The sequence below is a fragment of the Macrotis lagotis genome, chromosome 4, assembly GCF_037893015.1.
Source record: "Macrotis lagotis isolate mMagLag1 chromosome 4, bilby.v1.9.chrom.fasta, whole genome shotgun sequence".
Lineage (NCBI taxonomy): Eukaryota > Metazoa > Chordata > Mammalia > Peramelemorphia > Peramelidae > Macrotis > Macrotis lagotis.
In genome coordinates this window covers 19,611,029-19,631,427 of record NC_133661.1, presented here as the reverse complement: position 1 = coordinate 19,631,427, position 20,399 = coordinate 19,611,029, and the positions used below count along the sequence as shown (strand labels likewise).

Sequence of the window (20,399 nt, the reverse complement as noted above, 5' to 3'; positions counted from 1 at the left end):
CCATAATGTTTCTAGTTATAGGTATGACTTTCCCAAGGATCAATCAAATAGCATTTATTAAATATTGGTGATTGGGGTTCCAGGCCTCAGGTTGGGCCTGCCCATAAAGCCCAGTGGCCTCCAAGAGATGAGCGAGAGAGGAAAGTGATTTCATTATCAATCATGTGAAACTTCAACATCAGAGAAAGAGGGAAATTCAAGGAGGTTGGGGGACAAGAAGCTGCCACTGACTCTGCTCCAGCATTTGGCCATATGAGATAGCTGAAAGAAGCAACCAGAACCCACTTCAATCCAGCCTGTAAGTCAAGGGGCAATGGTACAATAGACTGTTGACAGTACTTAGCAGAAAAAAGGGAAGCATCAGGAGCCAGGTCAGTGGAGGTGGAGTGAGAGCACATTGGGAACTGCATAACGTGAATAGCTAAAATTTTTATTGCACCTACAATGAGCCTATTTAAAAATATTATTTGATCCTCTCAGCCATCCTGGGAGATGGGTGCTAATTACCCCCATTTTACAGATGAGAAAACTGAAGCAGAAAGGATAAGTGATTTGCCCAAAGTCACACAGATACTAAGTGTCTGAGGCTGGATTTAAACTCAGGTTCCTAGAACCCACTAGCCCACCTAGTTGTCTATAATTTAAATGCCAGAACCCCCTTTGCCTACTCCTCAAGTTTGAGGAATGGGAAGCAACCAGTGAGGCTTAACTGAGCTGTCTTTCCATTATCTCCAAAGGTGCAGGCAAAGTACTTTTACTTGCTACAGGGTAGGTAACATTAGGACATGGCCACATGATTAGAGATCAATGAGTTTTCCATTGGGATAATGAGGGGAAGGAAAGAGCTATTGAGATTGGATAAATCCAAACTATTTACAAGTCACACTAACAAGACCTATGTGGTCTCCCAGAAAGGGAAAATTGGGGACTGAAAGCGATCTGCTCTCTTAAAGACAATAGTTCTCTTCTCATTTTTGGTATCATTTTCTCTTGAGTAAAACACCCCCACCTATTCTCACTCCTGAGGTAGTCTCACGTATCAGCAACTGCCTTTTAGACATCTTAATGGATGACCTTCTGGCATCTCAAACTCGACGTGTCCAAAAGAGAAGTCATTATCTTTCATCCCTAACCATCCTTCTTCCAAAGGTCCCTATTATTGGCACAGGTGCCTCCATTCTTCCAGGCAAAATGTAGTTGTGACATCCTACACCCCCTCATGCAACCATTTTGATTAGTCCCACTATCAATTTGTGATTCATAACTTCATCCAGGTCCTCATTATTGCTGGGCAACTCTACTATACCTATCTCACTCTCCCACTCTCCAGTGACTCTGCCAACCTTTTTATTCCTCAAGACTCCCATAGCTCCCTTGTCTCCACTCTCAGCTGAGAATCTTACCTCAAATTTTACAGAAGAAAAAAGAAAGTGAGGCTATTTGCCAAGAGTTACATGAGCAGAGATGGCTGAAGCCATTGGGAAGACCTGAATTCAAGTCCAATTTCAGACAATTATTAGCTGAGTGACTCTGGATAAGTCAATCTCTATCTGCCTCAGTTTCCTCATCTATAAAATTGGGAGAATGACAGCATCTACCTCTCAGGGATGTTGTGAGCAAGTTATTATTATAGTAAAATGATGAAGAGCTCCTTCTCTTCTCCTCATCTCACATTCCTTCTGCCTCTCCTTTACTCCTATCTCACATGAAGAGATGGCACTACTCCTTGGCAAGCAAACCCTTGGATCTGCACAAGAGATCCCATCCTATCCCATTTCCTCCATCAGACTGCCCCCCATACCATCCTCATTTTCTTATCTACAATCTCAAACAGCTCATTCCCTACTGTCTACAAATGTGATTGTATGCTCAATCCTGAGACCCGCCCCCCCATACTTAATTCTTCCATCTCTGCTATTATTCTCTTTTGCCCTTATGCCAAAACATTTTTTTTTACTATCCGGTGAATTTACATTTGTGTTCATTTACAAAAGAAAAGTTACAGACAAATGTAGCTTTCAGTGGACTTTCAATTATTTTAAGAGCAATCAACAGTCAGTGAAAATTGAGAATGATAATTTTGAACGGCACATACATCATTTTCCTTTGTGTAACTTTTTTTTGCCTACTTCTCCCCAGGGGAAGAAAGGAAGAACAGAAGAAAATGTCAGTGTCAATGAAAATAAGGCCATGCAAATAAAAACCCTTTTAGAAAATCAGAGGAATTTTAATTCCTAAAGTCAGCACCAGTAGAAGGTGCAGAATTTAAAGACTAGAAATGGAGAGGGAGCCCTTAGATCTGAATTATCACTACCCTGTCAAATAATGTCACTTCCCGATTTGCTACCTTTAGACCCACGATCCCCTAAAGCCTGGAGTTAGCCCTACTGAGAAAGCAGGATCATGTTATAGGTAACTAAAACAGTCACGTTTATACTGACAAGGTTTATTTGCTTTCAGAAGTATAAGCACCCAGTGAATGTTGGCCCTTTAGATAAGCAGAGTCCCTTCGTCTCAGACCCTGTACGCTAACAAGATTTTAGTTCCCCAAAAGGGATGTGCCCAAACTTCTTGAAAAAGTCATCTACAGAAGATGCCCCTCCCTCTCCTCTTACCCTCTTAACTACAGTTGCCAATGTCCAGAGACAAGACACACATTGAGATTTTCCCTCAATACTCAAGGTAACATTCACGTCTCTTCAATCACTCATGTTTTTAAATCCATACAACTGAATACTAGAAATCTACCCAGCTCAAGCAGAGCCAGAGAACCACCAAAGCAGGTCCCTTTGATCTCACTCAGAAGCTGACCTGGGAGGTGGCGTAGTGGCGTAGTGGATACAGCACTGGCCTTGGAATCAGGAGTACCTGAGTTCAAATCTGGCCTCACACACTTAATAATTACCTAGCTGTGTGGCCTTGGGCAAGCCACTTAACCCCACTGCCTTGAAAAAGCAAAAAAAAAGCAAAAAAAAAACTGACCTAGGCATGTTGAGGTCAGCCCAACTTCAAAGAGGTCAACCTGCTCAGGACAGTTTTCACGTGCAAAGCAAAAGTCAAAATCCATTTGATTTCATCTTTTTGACTCTCAAGTCAGACCTAAGGCCAAAGGGCTTAGAGAAGGCCCCAAGATAACAAACCAGCCCAAGCCCCTCACTCAGTGCTAGCTAGCCTTGCAAGTATCACCAGAGCCTTAAGGTCTGCAATGCCCGGAGCATCGACTCATTTGTTTCTCACAACCTTTTGGGATAGTTAGGAAACCTGTTTTACAGGAGAGCAAAGTGGGCTCAAGAAGGAAACAGGCCATTTATTGAGCACCTGCTGTATCTCAGGCACAAGGATTATCTCATTTGATCCCATAACCAGGGTCTGCCAGCAGGTAAGGGTCTTCCTGGCTCCAGGTCCACTTCTCTATTCACTGTGCTCCCTAAACTATACAACAGGGAACAAATGAGAAGACAAGGACAAAGGCAAAAGAAGGAAAGGAAAATTGAATGCCAGAAATGAAGAGAAAGGGTTGAGGACATATGAAAGGGGTGAGACTAAAGTGGTAAATTGGTTGGAAGGGCAGAGCTATTTTGGTTATGGGAAGGTGGGGGGGTGGAGGAGAATCGAGTCACTATCACAGGGAGGAAAGACTTTTTTAGGATGGATTGTGTCCCTTCTCCCCATCCCAAAGAATCCTCAACTACCCTAGGCTTTGGGTGACACAGTGTGATGCAATTAGGCGCGGAGAAATTGTTGACATGGACTGGCCCAAATTTTATCTTGACAAGAAAGAACTTCAGTGAACCTAAGAACTATAATGCAACATTTAACGCATAGTGAAGAAACACAGAAGGAAGAGGGGAGAACGATGCAAAGAAAGGTAATGAAACAAGAATATTTAACGTGTGACTAAGAGATGATAGAGAAGACCATTAGGGAAGAAAGACCCCTGTATAGACAAGCTCTTGATCCTTGGTCCCCAAGCAATTCTAAGGTGCTAATTTGGGAGAAAGGTGGATTCCTTAGGTGAGGAAGAGCTCTCTCATCAAGCTAATATCTATGAAAACATAGTCCTATTGTTTCACCTCAAATCAGGGAAAATGAAGGAGCCAGTCAGTCAACAGTTAGAGGAGGACCTGCCAATGCAACCACCCATCTACCTCAGTTTCTTTATTTATAAAATAGAATAACAGCACCTAACCCCTCAGGTTGTCATGAGAAGCAAATGGAATATTTATAAAGTCATTTGCAAAGCTTAAAGAACCATAAATCACTGGACACTACCATTATTAAGACAATGGGAAGGTGACTGTGGGGAAGACAACTACTACAGAAAACTATTTGAATTATGCATATGGATTAAAACGTCCATCCTCTTTGACTTAGATATCCTCTTATTAGGCATATATGACAAGGAGATCATTAATAAGAAAATCATCTAATAAATCAAAAGGTTTATAGCAGAACTTTTTGTGGTAGCAAAGAACTGAAAACCAAGCAGATGTCCATGATTTGAGAATGGCAAAACCAAATGTCCATGAATGTAATGAGATAGTATTTTCCTTGTAGAACATAGGAAAACTTATACTAATTGATGCAGAGTGAATTAAAAATCTGGAAAAAATATATACTCAACTGTAACAATAAAAATGGGAAGATCCACAAAACAATCAAAAGTGAACATCACATGGCTAATGCAGGAATTTGTTTTGCTTATACATATTTGTAACAGGTTTTGCTTTTCTTGCTTTCTTAATGGGTGAGGGGAAGAGAAATTGGGAGAGAAAACTCAGACCTGAAAATAAAACTGAATTTTTAAAATAGTAAAAGGCACAAAATTACAAATTACAAGCATGGCATCAAAGAGATATGAGAAGACACCACCACCCTACTCCTTTAAAGAGCTGAAAAAGGTATAGGCGCTGAATATTGCAAGTATATTCAGACTTTGATATACTGATGGATTTTAATTTTTCTCTTCCTTTTTTTTTAATTAAAATGCATGTAGCATGGTTCTCTTGGAAGGGAAGGTAGAATACCAGGGAAAACTTTGGCTACATAAAAATAAACCAAATAAAAAAACCAATAAAATTTATTTTTAAAGTCATAGGAAAGGATGCTCCTACTAACAAAGTAATACAATTAAAACAATCCAACAGCCCAGTTATTTTGGTTAACATCCAGCAAATTGACAAAGATCTCATAAAATAGGAATAGTCCATGCTGGAGAGTTGTGGAAGGACAAACACTTTGTTGGTTAAGCTGTGGATATTTTGGAAAGCAACTTGAAATTAGACCAAAAAAAGTGTCCATTGACCCAGAAACTCTTCTATCAGGTATAAGCTCCAAAGAGGTCAGTGACAAAAAAGCCTCATACACATCAAAATATTTATAATACTTTTGTGTTATCAAAGTAATTGTCCATCAATTATATAATGGGTAAATAAATTGTGGTATATGAATCTAATAGAAAGTAACCAAGCAGAAAAAATCAAAGAATAAAAGCATGGAAAGATTTATATGAACTGATATTCATATGAATTAAACAATAAGATGATATGTCAACAATGGAAATAGAATTACCTCCACTGTGAGGTAAACAGGTAAAGATGACCAGTGATTTAAAAAAATATATATTTATAAAGCAGCACTTTTGCTGCAGGATAGTAAAGAATTAGGGAAAAAAGGGAAATTCAACAAATGGGGAACAGTTAAATAAATTGTGGTATCTAAACAATACATTATTGAATTATAAAAATGACAACTATAGAAAAGTACATTTACATGAACTGATAAGTGAAACGAGTCAAGAAAACAATACACTGAATTACAAAAATCTAAATGTAAAGAATCACCACAAATATGAAAAATGTTGCAAAATTAAAAAGAACAAGAATGACTTCAAAAATACCTTCCTGGGGCAGTAAGGTGACGCAGTGGATAAGGCACCGGCCCTGGACTCAGGAGTACCTGGGTTCAAATCCAGTCTCAGACACTTAATAATTACCTAGCTGTGTGGCCTTGGGCAAGCCACTTAATCCCATTTGCCTTGCAAAAAAAGTTAAAAAAAAAATTCCTCACTTTTGTAGAAATGTTTGCATCTATTGTCAGATTTTTTTCTAAATACTGATTTTTAGGGGCAGCTAGGTAGTACAGTGAATAGGTCCTGGAGTCAAGAGTACCTGAGTTCAAATCTGGCCTCAGACACTTAATAATTACCTAGCCATGAGATCTTAGGCAAGTCCCTTAACCCCATTGCCTTGCCAAAAAAAAAAAAACAAAAAAAACCCCTAAATATTAATTATTTTTTTCTCTTTCCTTTCTTTTTCTTTTAAATAGTTCATTATAAAAGATGGCTCTAGGTAAATTTAGGCAATGTAAAGTCAAAAGAAACCACTTAGGATACTTACTTTCTTGAAAGTTCTATTTTAGAAAACTTTTAGATTTTGACAAATTTTGTTTCTTATTGGTGAAAATATTCTAACATTCTATGAGACTTTTCAGTTAAAAAAATCTCAAAGCAAAATGATAGCACTAACCCACTATATTTCCAAAGTGATTTTAAAGCTACTGCAATAATCATTCACAACCTAAATTTAATTATAATATCATGGATGGGGTCTAACTTGTGAGAAAGCACTATTTGTTCACTTTTAAATAAATCTTAAAAAGTATAAGAGATTCTAATGAAAAGAACTACTAGCTATCTGTACCTGAAGACTAAAGCACCCAGCCTGGTGGTATGAAATGACAGGTCTTAGACATGTACAGAATACTATCAATAAAATGTTTGTCAATTGATATGTTTCACCATGTAATAATGTAGCAAAGTTAACTTAAGTTCTCATATTAAAATGTTTGAAATCATTATTAAACTTCTAAACATTTTCTAGTTATTAAATTACTTACAGAAAGGAAGAGATAAAAGTCACTGCCATCTGGTCCCATGGAACAATCTCCATTTTTCATGTTGGTATTTTTTCCTGAATAGAAAGCATGCCTCTTTCTGCTTAGGAAACCATTGTTCCTTTGTGGTTTCACCCATTTCTAGTTCTTCCCTATCTGCTGTTCCTCCATATCCACTCTGTGAAATCAAAGGAGCGAAGGTTCCAAGCATCAGGTTTGTGGACAAAGGCAATGGAATGCCAAGATGCTTTAGTTTTCCTGCAGAACATGAGAAGCTCAAGTGATTTTATTTTAGTCCTTACTATAGTTGATATACTGTTTACTGCTCCTACAAAGAGGAAGCATCTTAAGAGTAGATATTGCAGAGACCTGCCTTTGAATTCTTCTGAGATGCTGTCAACTCCCTTCAATCCGTCCTCTCACTTCTCAACCCTTTGTAAATTGGATTCCAACTACAACACTCAATCAAAACAACTCTCTATAATTATCAAGGACCCCTCAAGTACCAAATCACAATGCTTTCTTGTTCTCTGACATCTCATTCTCTCTCTGACATCTGACATCGCTGACCATTAGTTGGGTTTGCTCTCCCAGTCTATTTTGGAAAATTGTTCTTTCATTCTGACTTTGTTGGCTGGTACCTCTACATTACACATTCTAACTACAGGTACTCTCCTAGGTGCTGTCCTGAACCCTCCCCTGCTTTGCCCCCCCCCCCATCTCTACACTAGTTCACTTGGTGACCTCAGTAGCTCCCTTAGGTTTTTAATTTATTTAAGGTAATGGGGTTAAGTGACTTGCCCAAGTTCACACAGCTAGGCAATCAATAAATTTCTGAGGTCACATCTGAACTCCAGTCCTCCTGACTTCATGAATGGCCGATGCTCTATGCACTGCGCCACCTAGCTGCCCCCTCCCTCAGGTTTAATTATTCTAAGTAGAGGACTGCCCAGATCTATCTATGGTCTCTGACTCTCAGGAGTTCTCACTCCCACATCACCAACAGAGTCGCAAACTCAACATGTACCAAACACAACTTAGCTTTCCCCAAATTCCAAACCTGTATTACTGCTGAAAGCAACACCCCTCCCCAGTCCCCTAGACTCTTCATTCCCATATCTATCAGTTGCCAAATCTTGTCTCTTGTACTTTCACATTTCTGATTCATCCTCTTCTTTTCACGTACTCAATCTCTAGAGTAGCAACCCATCACGTCCCATTTAGAACCTGGTGTCCCTGTGTTAAGACTCACCCTACTCTAATCCATCTTCCTCAAGCACAGGTCTGACTGTGCAATTCCCTACTCAAACTCCAGGGGCTTCCTATTACTTCTAAAGAGCAAAGTAGGCTCTTATGCCCAAAGGTCTTCCCAACTCGTCCAACCTTACCTGTCCACATACCCTGCAGCATAAATTCACCGCACACTCCATATGCCTCATTCCAGTTATCTCCTTCATAATGGTTATTCCATATATATGAATTTCACTCCCTTCTCACTTTGATTTCTCAGAAATCTCTCAAGGCTCAGTTCACTGTCAAGTGTCGCTTCAGATACATTAAGTATTTTCAAATTTTCCCCTACTACATCACCACCAACAAAAACAAAACCTACGTTTGTACATGTCAATGAACAAGTCTGTTAATCTATTATGTTACAAACACTGTGCCAGCCATTATCTTTCTCAATAGAATGTGGACTATTTCTTGTAGCAACTGACACATGGTAAGAACCTCAAATTCTTGCTAAATGCTTACACTGAAGAATCCATCATTAATTCCCTCTCCCATTCCTGGACCTAAAGTTTCCAGTCCTTCAAGAAAAGGATAACAAACATGCCTCCCTCATACAACTGCCATGCAATGAGCCAATGTGCATATGTCATTTTGCAAATCAAAAAGCATTATATACATAAGTATCACTGGTCACTAAGAGAGGGCATCTTCTCACCTTAACCAATTTAAATTTTAAATACTGACAATGACATTTTGAGAGGAAAAAAATATATGATACATTCTCATCTTTCTTTTAAGCATGCTTTGTACTTATTTCTTTGGAATCATCAAAAATATTTGCCTTGGTGGGAAACAGACAAATGGATCTATAAGTTGTTTCAGGTATTCTGATAAAATGAAGAGTGTGAGTTGAGAGTTTCTGTCTTCCTGGTATTAACTGGTTCCAGACTAGCTAAGGTATAATTCTGGTTACAGGATGCTTTTTACATGCTCACAGAAATATTACTTATACCCCCTAACTTCACCACTTTAGCCCCACTTTACCCCTTTTTAGGATGCTTATCAACTCCAAAGTCAGTATTTAAAGAGTCAATATTCCCCAGCTTCAGTCGTTCCTTAATTAACATCTCTACCTATAAGAAACAAATTATCAGCCACTTTTTTTTTTCAGCATCTTTAGATTCTAGTTTAAGGACTCCATCACTAGCAGGCTTGGGGTTTTTTTAACCCCTTGAGAGAAAAAGCATTCTAATAAAAATGTACAACTCCTGAAACAGGGCTTAAAACAATTCTTTCTCTTCTTATACTTTCTAAATGTTCTGGAGCACAGCTAGAGAAAATGAAAATCTTCAAACATCCCAATAAAGAATGATAATGGACAGGGAACTGTTCTATTTAAGAGGAGCTCATTTCAAATATGGTTCCATACTTAAACATACTTATAAAAGGTAAAATATTTTTTAAACCTAATACCCACTAAAAGAAAAAGGCTTTAACATAATCTTTAGTACATATTTAAGTATGTAAATTAGGTAGAATGGATTAGAAGATTTTATTCTCTGTGATATAAACACAAATGTGCACAGAGTTGGCATAATCTTTTTACTTTACAAAAAAAAGGATGGACGGAAACATTTACAAATATCCTTCAGTAGTTTTTTTTTTAAAAAGTCATAAATGAAATCAGCAATTCTATGTGTATCTACTCGTCATCTCTAAATACTACATAAGCTAGTATTACCTAGGAATTAGAACCTGCCTAGGTATTGAAATTTACCCAGGCCAGTTAAAAATACACTACAGTGATAGTTTAGACCACTGTGCCTTTTATAATTTAAGACAATTTGAGAAAAGCAAATACTTATTTCCTCATTAGGAAACAAGACTACTTTCTTGTCATCATCCAGTATCAAAAATATTTCACAGTTTGATTTACCTTTAGCCAAGGGTAAAATTAAACTCTCCTATACCTAGATGAATTTTTTTTGGCATTCAGTAGTTCCAAAAGCAAATTCTGTCTGAACGTCGACTGAGTATATACCAGCACAGTATCCATAACTAGGTGCTAACAAAAAATATGTCAGCATACTGGCTGAAGTCCGTGCGTTAACAAAAAGAGATCAATATAAAATGTTCAACATCATTCTTTGAAATTTTGCCAGTCCAATATAGTGAAACCTGATTGGTTCCTTCAGTATTTATCATATTCATTATGAAGATGCAAACATCAATAGATTTCTTCAAGGTGTTTTCCAATTTTGGCTTTTAGCCTTCTAAAACGTAAAAGATCTTCTCTTCCAATTTCAAGCATTTTTTCTTCCCACGATTTAATTTCATTTGCATAACGAATTTTATCATCTTGAGCAAGCTGCATATATACCTGAAGAATGAATATATATAGTTGTTCAGTAACTTAAGAATATACAACTGACAACATAATAATAATAATAATAATAATAATAATAACCTCAGGTTATTAAGCCACATGTATATCATGTATAAAAATAAAGATAGCATCACTTTTTTTGGTAGGGGAAAAATGTCAGCACAGAAAAGTTGATACTCATCACACGAGGAAGGGTTTACTAAAGGAACGAATAGAAATTATAGCACCATAAGAAATGAAAAGCATGAGGAATCCATTGACTTGAAAAGACTTGTATGAAACTGATAAACAAGGAAGTAATAAGCAGAAACAGAAGGGCCATTTTGTAGGATGACAAGACTACAAAGGACATCAAACACCTGATCAATGCATGACTATTAGGGAAGTCTAGAGAAAAGGCAATGAATTACAAGAATATGTCATTATATGTCATTAGACATGGTAAAGTGCTCATTTGTTTTGCTTCACTGTATTTTTTATTAGAACAGAGGGATTTGTGAAATGATGACCTTTATGCTATGTATGACCAAGGAAACTTTTTTAAAAAAGAAAAATTCATATTCCTGGGGGAAGAGTTGGGGAAACATTTCTGCCAATTTACATATAAAGGACAAATTTAAATTTAGATAAGGAACAACTCTGTGGTTTTAAAGTTACAGAGCAAAAATTCTATGATGCCAAAAAAATAACTTTACAATTATGTATAAAAGAAAAGCAATAGGCTCTTGTGATTAAGAGAGCCAGGAAGACTTCAGGTCTTCTAAGTCCCACCTCTGATACCTGCTGGCCGTGAAGCCTTGGCCAAGTCACTTCCACTCTCAGTGCTTTGGGTCAAGATCTAGAAAAGTATAAATGGCAGAGGAGGTGCTGCCCTACCGAAACAAGGAATTTCCTCAGCAATAAAATCTGGGCCAGGTCCAGAACAAACACAAAAGTTCTTTCAAAATATTTTAACTGTTTTGTTGGCACCATCAGATGCTTTGTATACCAAGCTTGGAACAAATATTCTACTATTAGAGTATTTAAGACTAAAAATTTTACCAAAAATTGTGGCACAACGCAAAGATTTACAGGATTTGGAATCTAGAAAACTTGATTCAAATCCTGCCATCTACACCCAGTGTAGGCTTGATCAAGTCATTTAATTCCTCTAGGTCTCAATTTCTTCATCTGTAAAATGAGGGGTGACTGAATAACCTCCAAGGTCTCTTTAAACAATAAAAACTTCATCCCCGATATAAATCTAGGATGCAATAATCATACCTGCTTCCGAGATAATGACAGAGCTTTCCACTCTTCATTTAAAACCTTCATCGTCTCCTAAAAAATAACATTCATTTTGATTAGCTCTTTGGGAGGGAAGATAAAGAGAGATGGAAGAGACAAAAAAGAAAAATAACTATAATTGTATGGTGCCTCTTGGGACTCAAGAAATTCAAATATTTTCTAAACAGTTAACACCTGACCAATGTCTAACATCATTCTACTCTAAACTTGAACCATATTTTAAACTAAACATACAAGGTAGCTAATGATCTATAGAAAGGAGAACCCGCAAAAGTCAGGCACATATAATCATCCCAACTGCAAAAGCTACAGGATTTTTCACTTCTTTTTTCATTCTGAAACTTCTCTATCAAAAGCCATCCTAATACACACATGTCTTTTAGCTCTGGATAAGTCATTTCATCTGAGCCATAATTGCCTCACTTATTAAAAAAATATTGCTGGATGTAGAATCAAAAGGTTTGGGTTTGAAACCTAATTGGGCTTTCTATTTCTATTTCCTTTCCCTCCATGGGCTTTCATTTTCTTATCTGTAAAATGAGGGGGTTGAGGTAGACAAACTCCAAGGTCCAGTTCTGTTCTAAGTCTATAATCTTACAAACTCAATTATATCTAAGTCTCTAAGTTTAAAAAAAAAAGTAAGGATTTCTGAAATGTTGACCAATTAGATTTGCAAATGAAATGGACTAACAGGAAAACATGGTCAAAAAATTAAATCTTTACATGGAAATTCTCACTCCTTCATACGTTCAGACTAGCACTGTCTTCAACATTTGAGATGTGGCACAGAACTGTCCAGCCTTAGACAACGATCTTCAATGACAATCAAATCTGAGATTCCACTGTAACCAAGATGGTTCTACAAGTGGAAGACTAGACCTAGGGTGAGAAGTTCTGAATTTATCTATCACTTACCCCCAGACCTTAGCTATATCACTTAAGAAACTGAGGCTTTCAAAAAAAAAAAAAGAAACTGAGGCTTTAAAGATTTTCTATAAAATGATGATGATGATGATGCTTGATTAATGAGTTTAAGGAGCAATAAGATAACACTATATAATTATCAAATATAATTTTACTTTACCTGTGATGAAAGTCCTTTTGTTTCCTTAAAGTGTTCAGAAATAAAAATATTATAACCTGAACGAGGTTTTTTGGGCTTTCCAAAGACAGTTAACTCCTGAATAACAAAAAAAGAAGAGTTAGAAATTTCGGGGAACTAACTCATATTTTGGTGACAAATATAAATAAAGTATCTCCAATTCTTAACACTCAGTAAACTTTAAAGTAACACATAAAAATTATATCATTGGCATTAAAGTAACATTAAAGTAACACATAAAAATTATATCATTGGTATTAAGAACCAAGTACCAAGATGTCCACATAAACATTCAAGTTCCTATAATAACAGGAGATAAGAGGCAAAAAGCAATGGGTCAGGTACTAGTCATGAAACTGGAAGAAAGATCTTGAGCTTGGTAGATGCTATCAATGATGGGAAGAAGATTGCCACTTGCCATGTGAGGTCTTATTCATCACTGCTTCCAGGGTCAAATGCAATGAGATCAAGGACCGATAAAGGTTGAAAGCAGATCTTTCTGTAAACTAGATATCCTGTTATGCCTAGTTCGATTGTTCTCAGTCCTAAATAGTCCGAATTATTAAGGTCCTTAATCTAAAGACAGATTAAGAAATACCTCCCCCATCCACCCATACATACATATATAAATACGTACAATTGAAATTATCATGTTAAACTTGAAATATGCAAAACTAAAATACAAACTGCATAGTAGAGATGCAGTATAGAAAAATGTTTGTCAAATTTATAATAAAGGAAACTTTTTTTCAAAAAACACTACCAGAAGAACAAACAGCTACACATTTATGCCAAATTCAGTCCACTGCCTTAGGAGAAACCAGGCTCATATACTCACCCTTTTTTTCTTTATTATTTCTTTTCTAGCCCTTTTTCGACGCTTTTCTTCTTTCAAACTTTTTTTTTCCTCAGGATTAAGCTCTGCTTTATATTTAGAGACCTCCTCTTTGTATACTTTAAAATCTGCCTTGGTGGCCTCTTCATATACCTAAATATACAGAAAACATCATAGCCAAAAGAACTATTATCAGTAAGCTGTTACAACCAAGTATATGACACTAAACTTGATACAGAAAGTCACAAAGTTTTAAGCAGAGGCAACTTTAGTTACTGACTAGGCAGATAAACATGTTGGCACGTATGCACAGATACCCTTTTTGTCCAAGTATAAGGAATATTGAAAACATTTTCCCTGAAAACTGAACTAAACCTCAAGAGTGCAAATACTACTCAGTGAGATTTGGTTGGCTTTTTTTTTGGTTTTTGCAAGGCAAACGGGGTTAAGTGGCTTGCCCAAGGCCACACAGCTAGGTAATTATTAAGTGTCTGAGACTGGATTTGAACCCAGGTACTCCTGACTCCAGGGCTGGTGCTTTATCTACTGCGCCACCTACTCAAGTGAGCTTTAACAGCATCACTTAAGCACAAAAAAATCTTTCTTAAAATCATATTTTCATGTTAATAATAAGGTATATTTGGACTATACATTATTGTTTTGGGGGTTTCCCCCAAGGGAAGAAGAAAATAGAATTTTGATTACTTAATAAAGGTTTCTGGAAAGTAGGAGACATCCTTCCCTAAAGCCTGGTGCATATAAGACTCGTTATGGCTTTCTTGGTGTTCATAATTGCTTTACCATCTCTAATTCTATCTAAGGACTTAATCATCCTAAGTGTTGACATTTCTATAGAATAAAGTATAAGATACTTCTCTCACATTCACCTAGCTAGGCAGACTATATGAGAATTAGTAATCTCATATTCCAATTACAGCTGAAGGGAGTAAAGTGGAATAATCCAGATTTAGAGCTAAGAAATATTGGCCTCAAAGCTTAGACCCAACTGGAGTTAAAGAATCTTTCCAACTATGCTACAGAGGCTATAACAAATGCAGGTTATGAGATTCAGTTTTGTCATGGCTCATGAGCACTGGCCAACAACACCCTGACCATCAGACCCTTAAAATTCATGTCACTACCAACAACCCAGGGTAGTGTCAAGGAACTATACTCACTTTCTTCTGTGATTCTGGAAGCTCCCTCCAAGCTTCAGCAAGCTTCTTTATTATCTCTTTGCTTTTCAAATCTGAAGAATGAAATTAAATAATATTTCAATTTTACTTTTCTCATGACTAAAAATTCCTTTAAAAAGCTTAATTCACTGTTGTTTTCTTTTCTACTTTTTTCCCAAACTAATTTATATTGTGAAATCACTATACAAATAACCTAAAACACTATTATCTTTAATTAAATGATTCCAAACAAAAATTTCCTAAACAACTTCAAAGTTCTCTCTAGTCTTTACTGTTTATTTAGCTGGTGGTAACTATACAAAAGTTAAGTCTTCAGACATGTTAAATTTATATCACATCCAAGATAAATTTCAGAAGAGATCTTGCTAGGCTGCAAATCACCTCAAGTTTTATATCAAGCAACCTGTAAAAAAAAAATGCTCCAATGATTTATTTTAGATACTATCTTGTATCTCTTCATGAAAATATCTTGAAACAAATTATATTGCTCTCAAATTCACCCACTACTCTCTTATTTCTTCCCTCAACTATCAGAGTGAAATATAGTTGTTTTTTTTAAAAAAGAGGGTATTTTCCCCCTCCCAGACCACAATACAGCTGGGAATGTGACCTACCTTTTTTTTTTTAACATCACAAATAATTTATTATATTTATTCTATATTGTATTATATTTAATATGGATAAATTCATCTCTAAATGATGTTTCCTATCTGGGCATTCCCATAATTTTATAGAATGATGACAACAGAGCTGGAATTAACCTCAGAAGCCATTTCAAAGTCCAAGCTCCTCATTTTTTAAAAAATTTATGTTTTTCCCCAACTACATGGAAAGATAGCTTTCAACATTCACTATTTTGTAAGATTTTGCATTCCACATTTTTCTCCCTCCATCTCCTTGACTGTAGTAATCTGATGTGGTTTATTCAAGTATAATTATATTAAACAGTTCCATATTAGTCATATTATGAAAGAATAATCAGAACAAAAGAGGAAAAAACCATGAGGGGAAGAAAAAACAAATTTAAAAAACTGAAAATAGTATGCTTTGGTCTGCATTCAGACTCCAAAAATGACCTAGTTTAAAGGGATATGTTACTTGTTTCTGCTTCCTTGGCATGCTTTACTGTGGTTTTCTTGTCTTTATGCTTGCAGAGAAATGAAATCAAATGTCTAAGTGTCCCTAGTCTTTCAGAAATTCAGTGATTTATAAGTCTTCAGTGATGTATAAGTACCCGCCCCCCAAACATAGAATGAAACCCATCTCTAAATGCTGGGCACCTAGCACAGTTCGTGGAGCAAAGCCACCACTTAATAAAAGCTTACTGAATGGCCAAAAACTCCATCTCCCTGTGGTGAACTAGGAGATGCAGTTTCTCTGAACTTGGCCCCCAGTGTTCTTAGACAAGAGACTTTCCAGGTTATTGGGTCCTGCCAGCACTTATATTCCACTGGTTAGTCTTCAAATGTCCAAGATCACCTATGCCATGAAGAAGCTTCACCAGTCATGAAACCTTTCCAGAATACCTTATCCACAGTCACTCTCTGTGGCTGCTCTGCCTTCATTCATGCCTATCCTGCTGCTGTTCCTCTTGAGAATCACTGCAACACCATAAAATAGGTGAGGACCAAGACAGAAAAAAGAAGCATAGGCTGGTTTCTAGCCCTAAGGTCACACATGCCATCTTTTTGAAGATATAACATGATAACTCATCTCTAATTATTCCTCAAGAAATTTCTTGTTAAAAACTCATGAAAAGTATTTATTTACAAAGTTATATAGATTCTAAAAAATTCAAAGCCTTTCACTTAATCTCTTGATATCATCATAGTCCTCTGCCTAGGGAGAGAAAGGAATGGTTTCTAATGATTGTTTCTTTGTTACAAACAAGGAAACAGAAAAGGGTGAGATGACAGCCTCAGGATGTCAATGGCAGATCCAGATAAGCCACAGAAGGTTCATGCTTTCTTTTCTGTTTTATTTCCACAGTGCCAGAGTAGACTTCCACAAAAAGTAACTTACCAGGGGCAATTAGGTGGCACAGTGGACAGAGCAGTTGTCCTGGAGTTCAAATCCAGCCTCAGAAACTTAATAATTATCTAGTTGTGTGATCTTGGGCAAGTCACTTAACCCCACTGCCTTGCATTAACCCCCACCCAAAGTAAGTTACCTGGATTTTGTTCTTTGAATATGGGTCGTTGTTCCACTGTAAAACGAAGGTATGCAGTCAAAGGCTTCTTTGGAGCATTAGATAAAGTACAGTCTTTCATAAACCATTCCAATCCACAGAGAGCACTGCTTTGAATAAAAGTTGCATTTAGATTCAGGTATGTATGTTAATGATCTCATAATTTATTCACATTTATGCAACACTAACCTTAAGGTGCTTAATCACAACAATTCTTAGAGGTAGGCAATGCAGCGATCACTATTAATGTTCTACTGAACAAAAAAATTGAGGGTCAGAGATGTTATATGGCTTGTCCCTGATTATATCACTCTAAGTGTTGGAGTTCCATTTAAGGATTCAAACAGAAGGCACAGGAGAAGATGCAGTAAATTTAGACAATTTGAGGAAATACCCAATCATTGCCAGCCTATGGCAGTCAAGGTGGCATGCTGGCCCAAGTTCCCCCAGTCACCTATGTGAACACAATATGACCTGTTTATACCTAAGGAGTATGAATGGTACAAGGACACTTGTACTACTTCTGAAATATAGCTTATAAACCTGAGAGCACCAAAGAAAGAGATCAGATGTGCTTTGAGATAAATAAGTGACTGTCTTACAGAGACAATGGAATGTAACTATTTGAAGATACACAGGGGTTATGGAAAGTACAACAAAGCATAACATTATCAACGATAACCAAAAGCTGGAAATAAAAATGCCTTCATTCAGTCAACTGGCATTTTGGAAGGGCATGCCATGTGCTAAGCCACGTGTTATTACTGGGGACCAAAGGCAAAGTCAGTCTTTGTCCTCCAGGAGCTCACAGGGAAAATATAAACAGCTACATGTGTTTTACACATTTAAGATACCAAGTAACCTCAGAGGTGAAGATGAAGTGGGAGTGAGAAGGGATGAACATCAGTAAAAGGGATTGCAAAAGGCTGATGTGAGCTGAGTTTTGAAAGAAGTCAGAGTGGAGGAGATGAGGAGAGTTTCAGAGGCAGAGGCTCAGCCAAGGGCAAGGAGAAATGGGCCAAGGGATCATAGTGTGTGGAAGGGGTAAGCTGAGGAAGGAGCCAGGCTGGGGCCTTTCAAACCTGAAGCTGAGAAGCAGCCCCTGGTGAATTGAGCAGACCTATAATGTCACCTGCATGGAAGATGAAGTAGAGTGAAAGAGGCCTGAGGAAGGAGGACCAAGGGCAAAGCCACCAGAAGAGCCGGGCATGAGCAAAAGAAGATGTGCCCGGGGAGATGCTGCTGAGCTTGGGGCATGAACTGGAGGTGAGGCGCTGCAGGGGGGGGCTGAAAGGGAGGAGATGAGGCTGTGAGGAGGGTCCCCGACAACCACCTGCAAGTGTGGAGCACGAAAAATGGACCAGTTGGGTTTTGGTCTTGTTGAATTTGAGCCGTCTATGATCTCTAACCCTGTGGGAGAGTTCAAAGACTAGACTGGCTATTTAGAGGGCACCCGTGGCCCACGCCCTGAGCCAGGGGTATGAATATGGAATAAAAGGGAACCAAGGTGGGGGCAGGGAGGGCTATGCTTTCTGAAGGAGTTGGGGCATTTTAAAAATGGGGCATTAAATATAATTACACAAGGAGAAAACAAACAAAAAAGCAAAGCCCTTCCCCAGAGCCCTGGGGGCTCCTGGACCAGGGCGGTGACCTCGGCTCGCCAGGACAACGAAGGCGCCCTGGCCCCACAATGGGTCGCTGGGCGCAGGGGCGAAGGGCCGCACGCGTGTGCCCAGGCGCGCAGACACGCGTGTGCCCATGCACGTGTGCCCAGGCGCGCAGGCACGCGTGTGTCCATGCACGCAGGCACGCGTGTGCCCAGGCACGCAGACACGTGTGTGCCCAGACACGCGTGTGCCCATGCGCGTGTGCCCCGGCACGCAGACACGCGTGTGCCCATGCGCGTGTGCCCCGGCACGCAGACACGCGTGTGCCCAGGCGCGCAGACACGCGTGTGCCCAGGCGCGCAGGCACGCGTGTGTCCAGGCACGCAGACACGCGTGTGCCCAGGCACGCAGACACGCGTGTGCCCAGGCACGCAGACACGCGTGTGCCCATGCACGCAGGCACGCGTGTGCCCATGCACGCAGACACGCGTGTGCCCAGGCGCGTGTGTCCATGCACGCAGGCACGCGTGTGCCCATGCACGCAGACACGCGTGTGCCCAGGCGCGTGTGTCCATGCACGCAGGCACGCGTGTGCCCATGCACGCAGACACGCGTGTGCCCAGGCGCGTGTGTCCATGCACGCAGGCACGCGTGTGCCCATGCACGCAGACACGCGTGTGCCCAGGCGCGTGTGTCCATGCACGCAGGCACGCGTGTGCCCATGCACGCAGACACGCGTGTGCCCGGGCGCGTGTGTCCATGCACGCAGGCACGCGTGTGCCCATGCACGCAGACACGCGTGTGCCCGGGCGCGCAGGCACGCGGGACGGGGAGAAGGCAGCGGCGGGCGCCGGCGGGGCCGCGGTCTCCCGGCTGGAGGACGAAGTGCCCGGAAGGCCCCGCGGCCCCCCCTCCCCCTCCCCCCCCGCGCCCCCTCTCACCTGGGCCGCGGCTGCAGCAGCCCCCGGGCCCCCGGCGCCCCCCGGCTCCCGCGCAGCAGCAGCAGCGCCGCGGCCCTGGCCGCCATGGCCCCGGCCCCGCTCGCGTCCTGCCGCGGCCCGCAGGGGCTCCGAGCGCGCTGGGGTCCGACCGCGAGCGGCTTCCGGGCCCCGCCGCGCGCGAGGCATTGTGGGAGCGGCCGGCCCAGGCCCACTTCCGGCACGGCCGCCGCGCGGCCCCGGAAGGTGACCCGGGCGGGGGCGGGGGGTCGCGGGGGCTTTCCGGCCGCGCCTGCGCGTCTCGGGAGACCCCGCCCCGCCGCCTCGGAGCCCCCCGCGACCCGGCGGCCCTCCTGCAGCCGCCCGACTGGGGGGGGGGGGTCCCGCAAAGACAGCGGGAGCCGCGCCACGGCCCTCTCCGGGGGTTACAGATGGGGAAACTGAGGCTGCCCGGTGCGGCGCCGGGTCGCGCGGCCTGAGGCCCTCCCGACGCCAGGCCCGGCGCCTTCTCCCGCCCTCTGCCCCGAGGCGCGGGGCACTGCCATCGCCTTCCACGGACCGAGATCAACGCGGGTGTTGCCGCTTGGTGCCCTCTGCCCTCGGTTCCCAGCGCCGGGGGGACCCCCGTCGGATGGGGGCTCAGGATTACAAGCGGACTGCCGCAGCCCGCCCGCCACCCCGTGATGGGCACCCCAAGAAACTGGAGCCCCCGTGACCGCGCTTTGGGAACCGG

The 20,399-nt window shown here is 40.5% G+C and overlaps 1 protein-coding gene across 1 annotated transcript; it reads right to left on the bottom strand.

Annotated features, from left to right (window-relative positions):
- Positions 1-2,012: 2,012 nt before the first annotated feature.
- On the bottom strand, positions 2,013-19,755 carry TFAM (transcription factor A, mitochondrial). Its single transcript, XM_074236161.1, has 7 exons — positions 19,670-19,755; positions 17,104-17,228; positions 14,916-14,986; positions 13,741-13,890; positions 12,885-12,980; positions 11,777-11,833; positions 2,013-10,507 (listed from the first exon to the last, which is right to left on the bottom strand). The coding sequence occupies exons 1-7, from the start codon at positions 19,753-19,755 to the stop codon at positions 10,355-10,357; spliced, it is 738 nt and encodes a 245-aa protein (XP_074092262.1). The 3' UTR covers positions 2,013-10,354.
- Between the last annotated feature and the right edge of the window lie 644 nt (positions 19,756-20,399).

Excerpts from the sequence above, each read along its gene's own strand:
- TFAM (XM_074236161.1), bottom strand. The coding sequence starts at position 19,755 with ATGGCGGCCAGGGCCGCGGCGCTGCTGCTGCTGCGCGGGAGCCGGGGG. Across the intron at positions 14,987-17,103 it reads ATTCAAAGAACAAAATCCAG|ATTTGAAAAGCAAAGAGATA; the intron begins GTAACTTACTTT and ends TTCATTCTTCAG. Across the intron at positions 10,508-11,776 it reads TGTCATTATCTCGGAAGCAG|GTATATATGCAGCTTGCTCA; the intron begins GTATGATTATTG and ends TTCATTCTTCAG.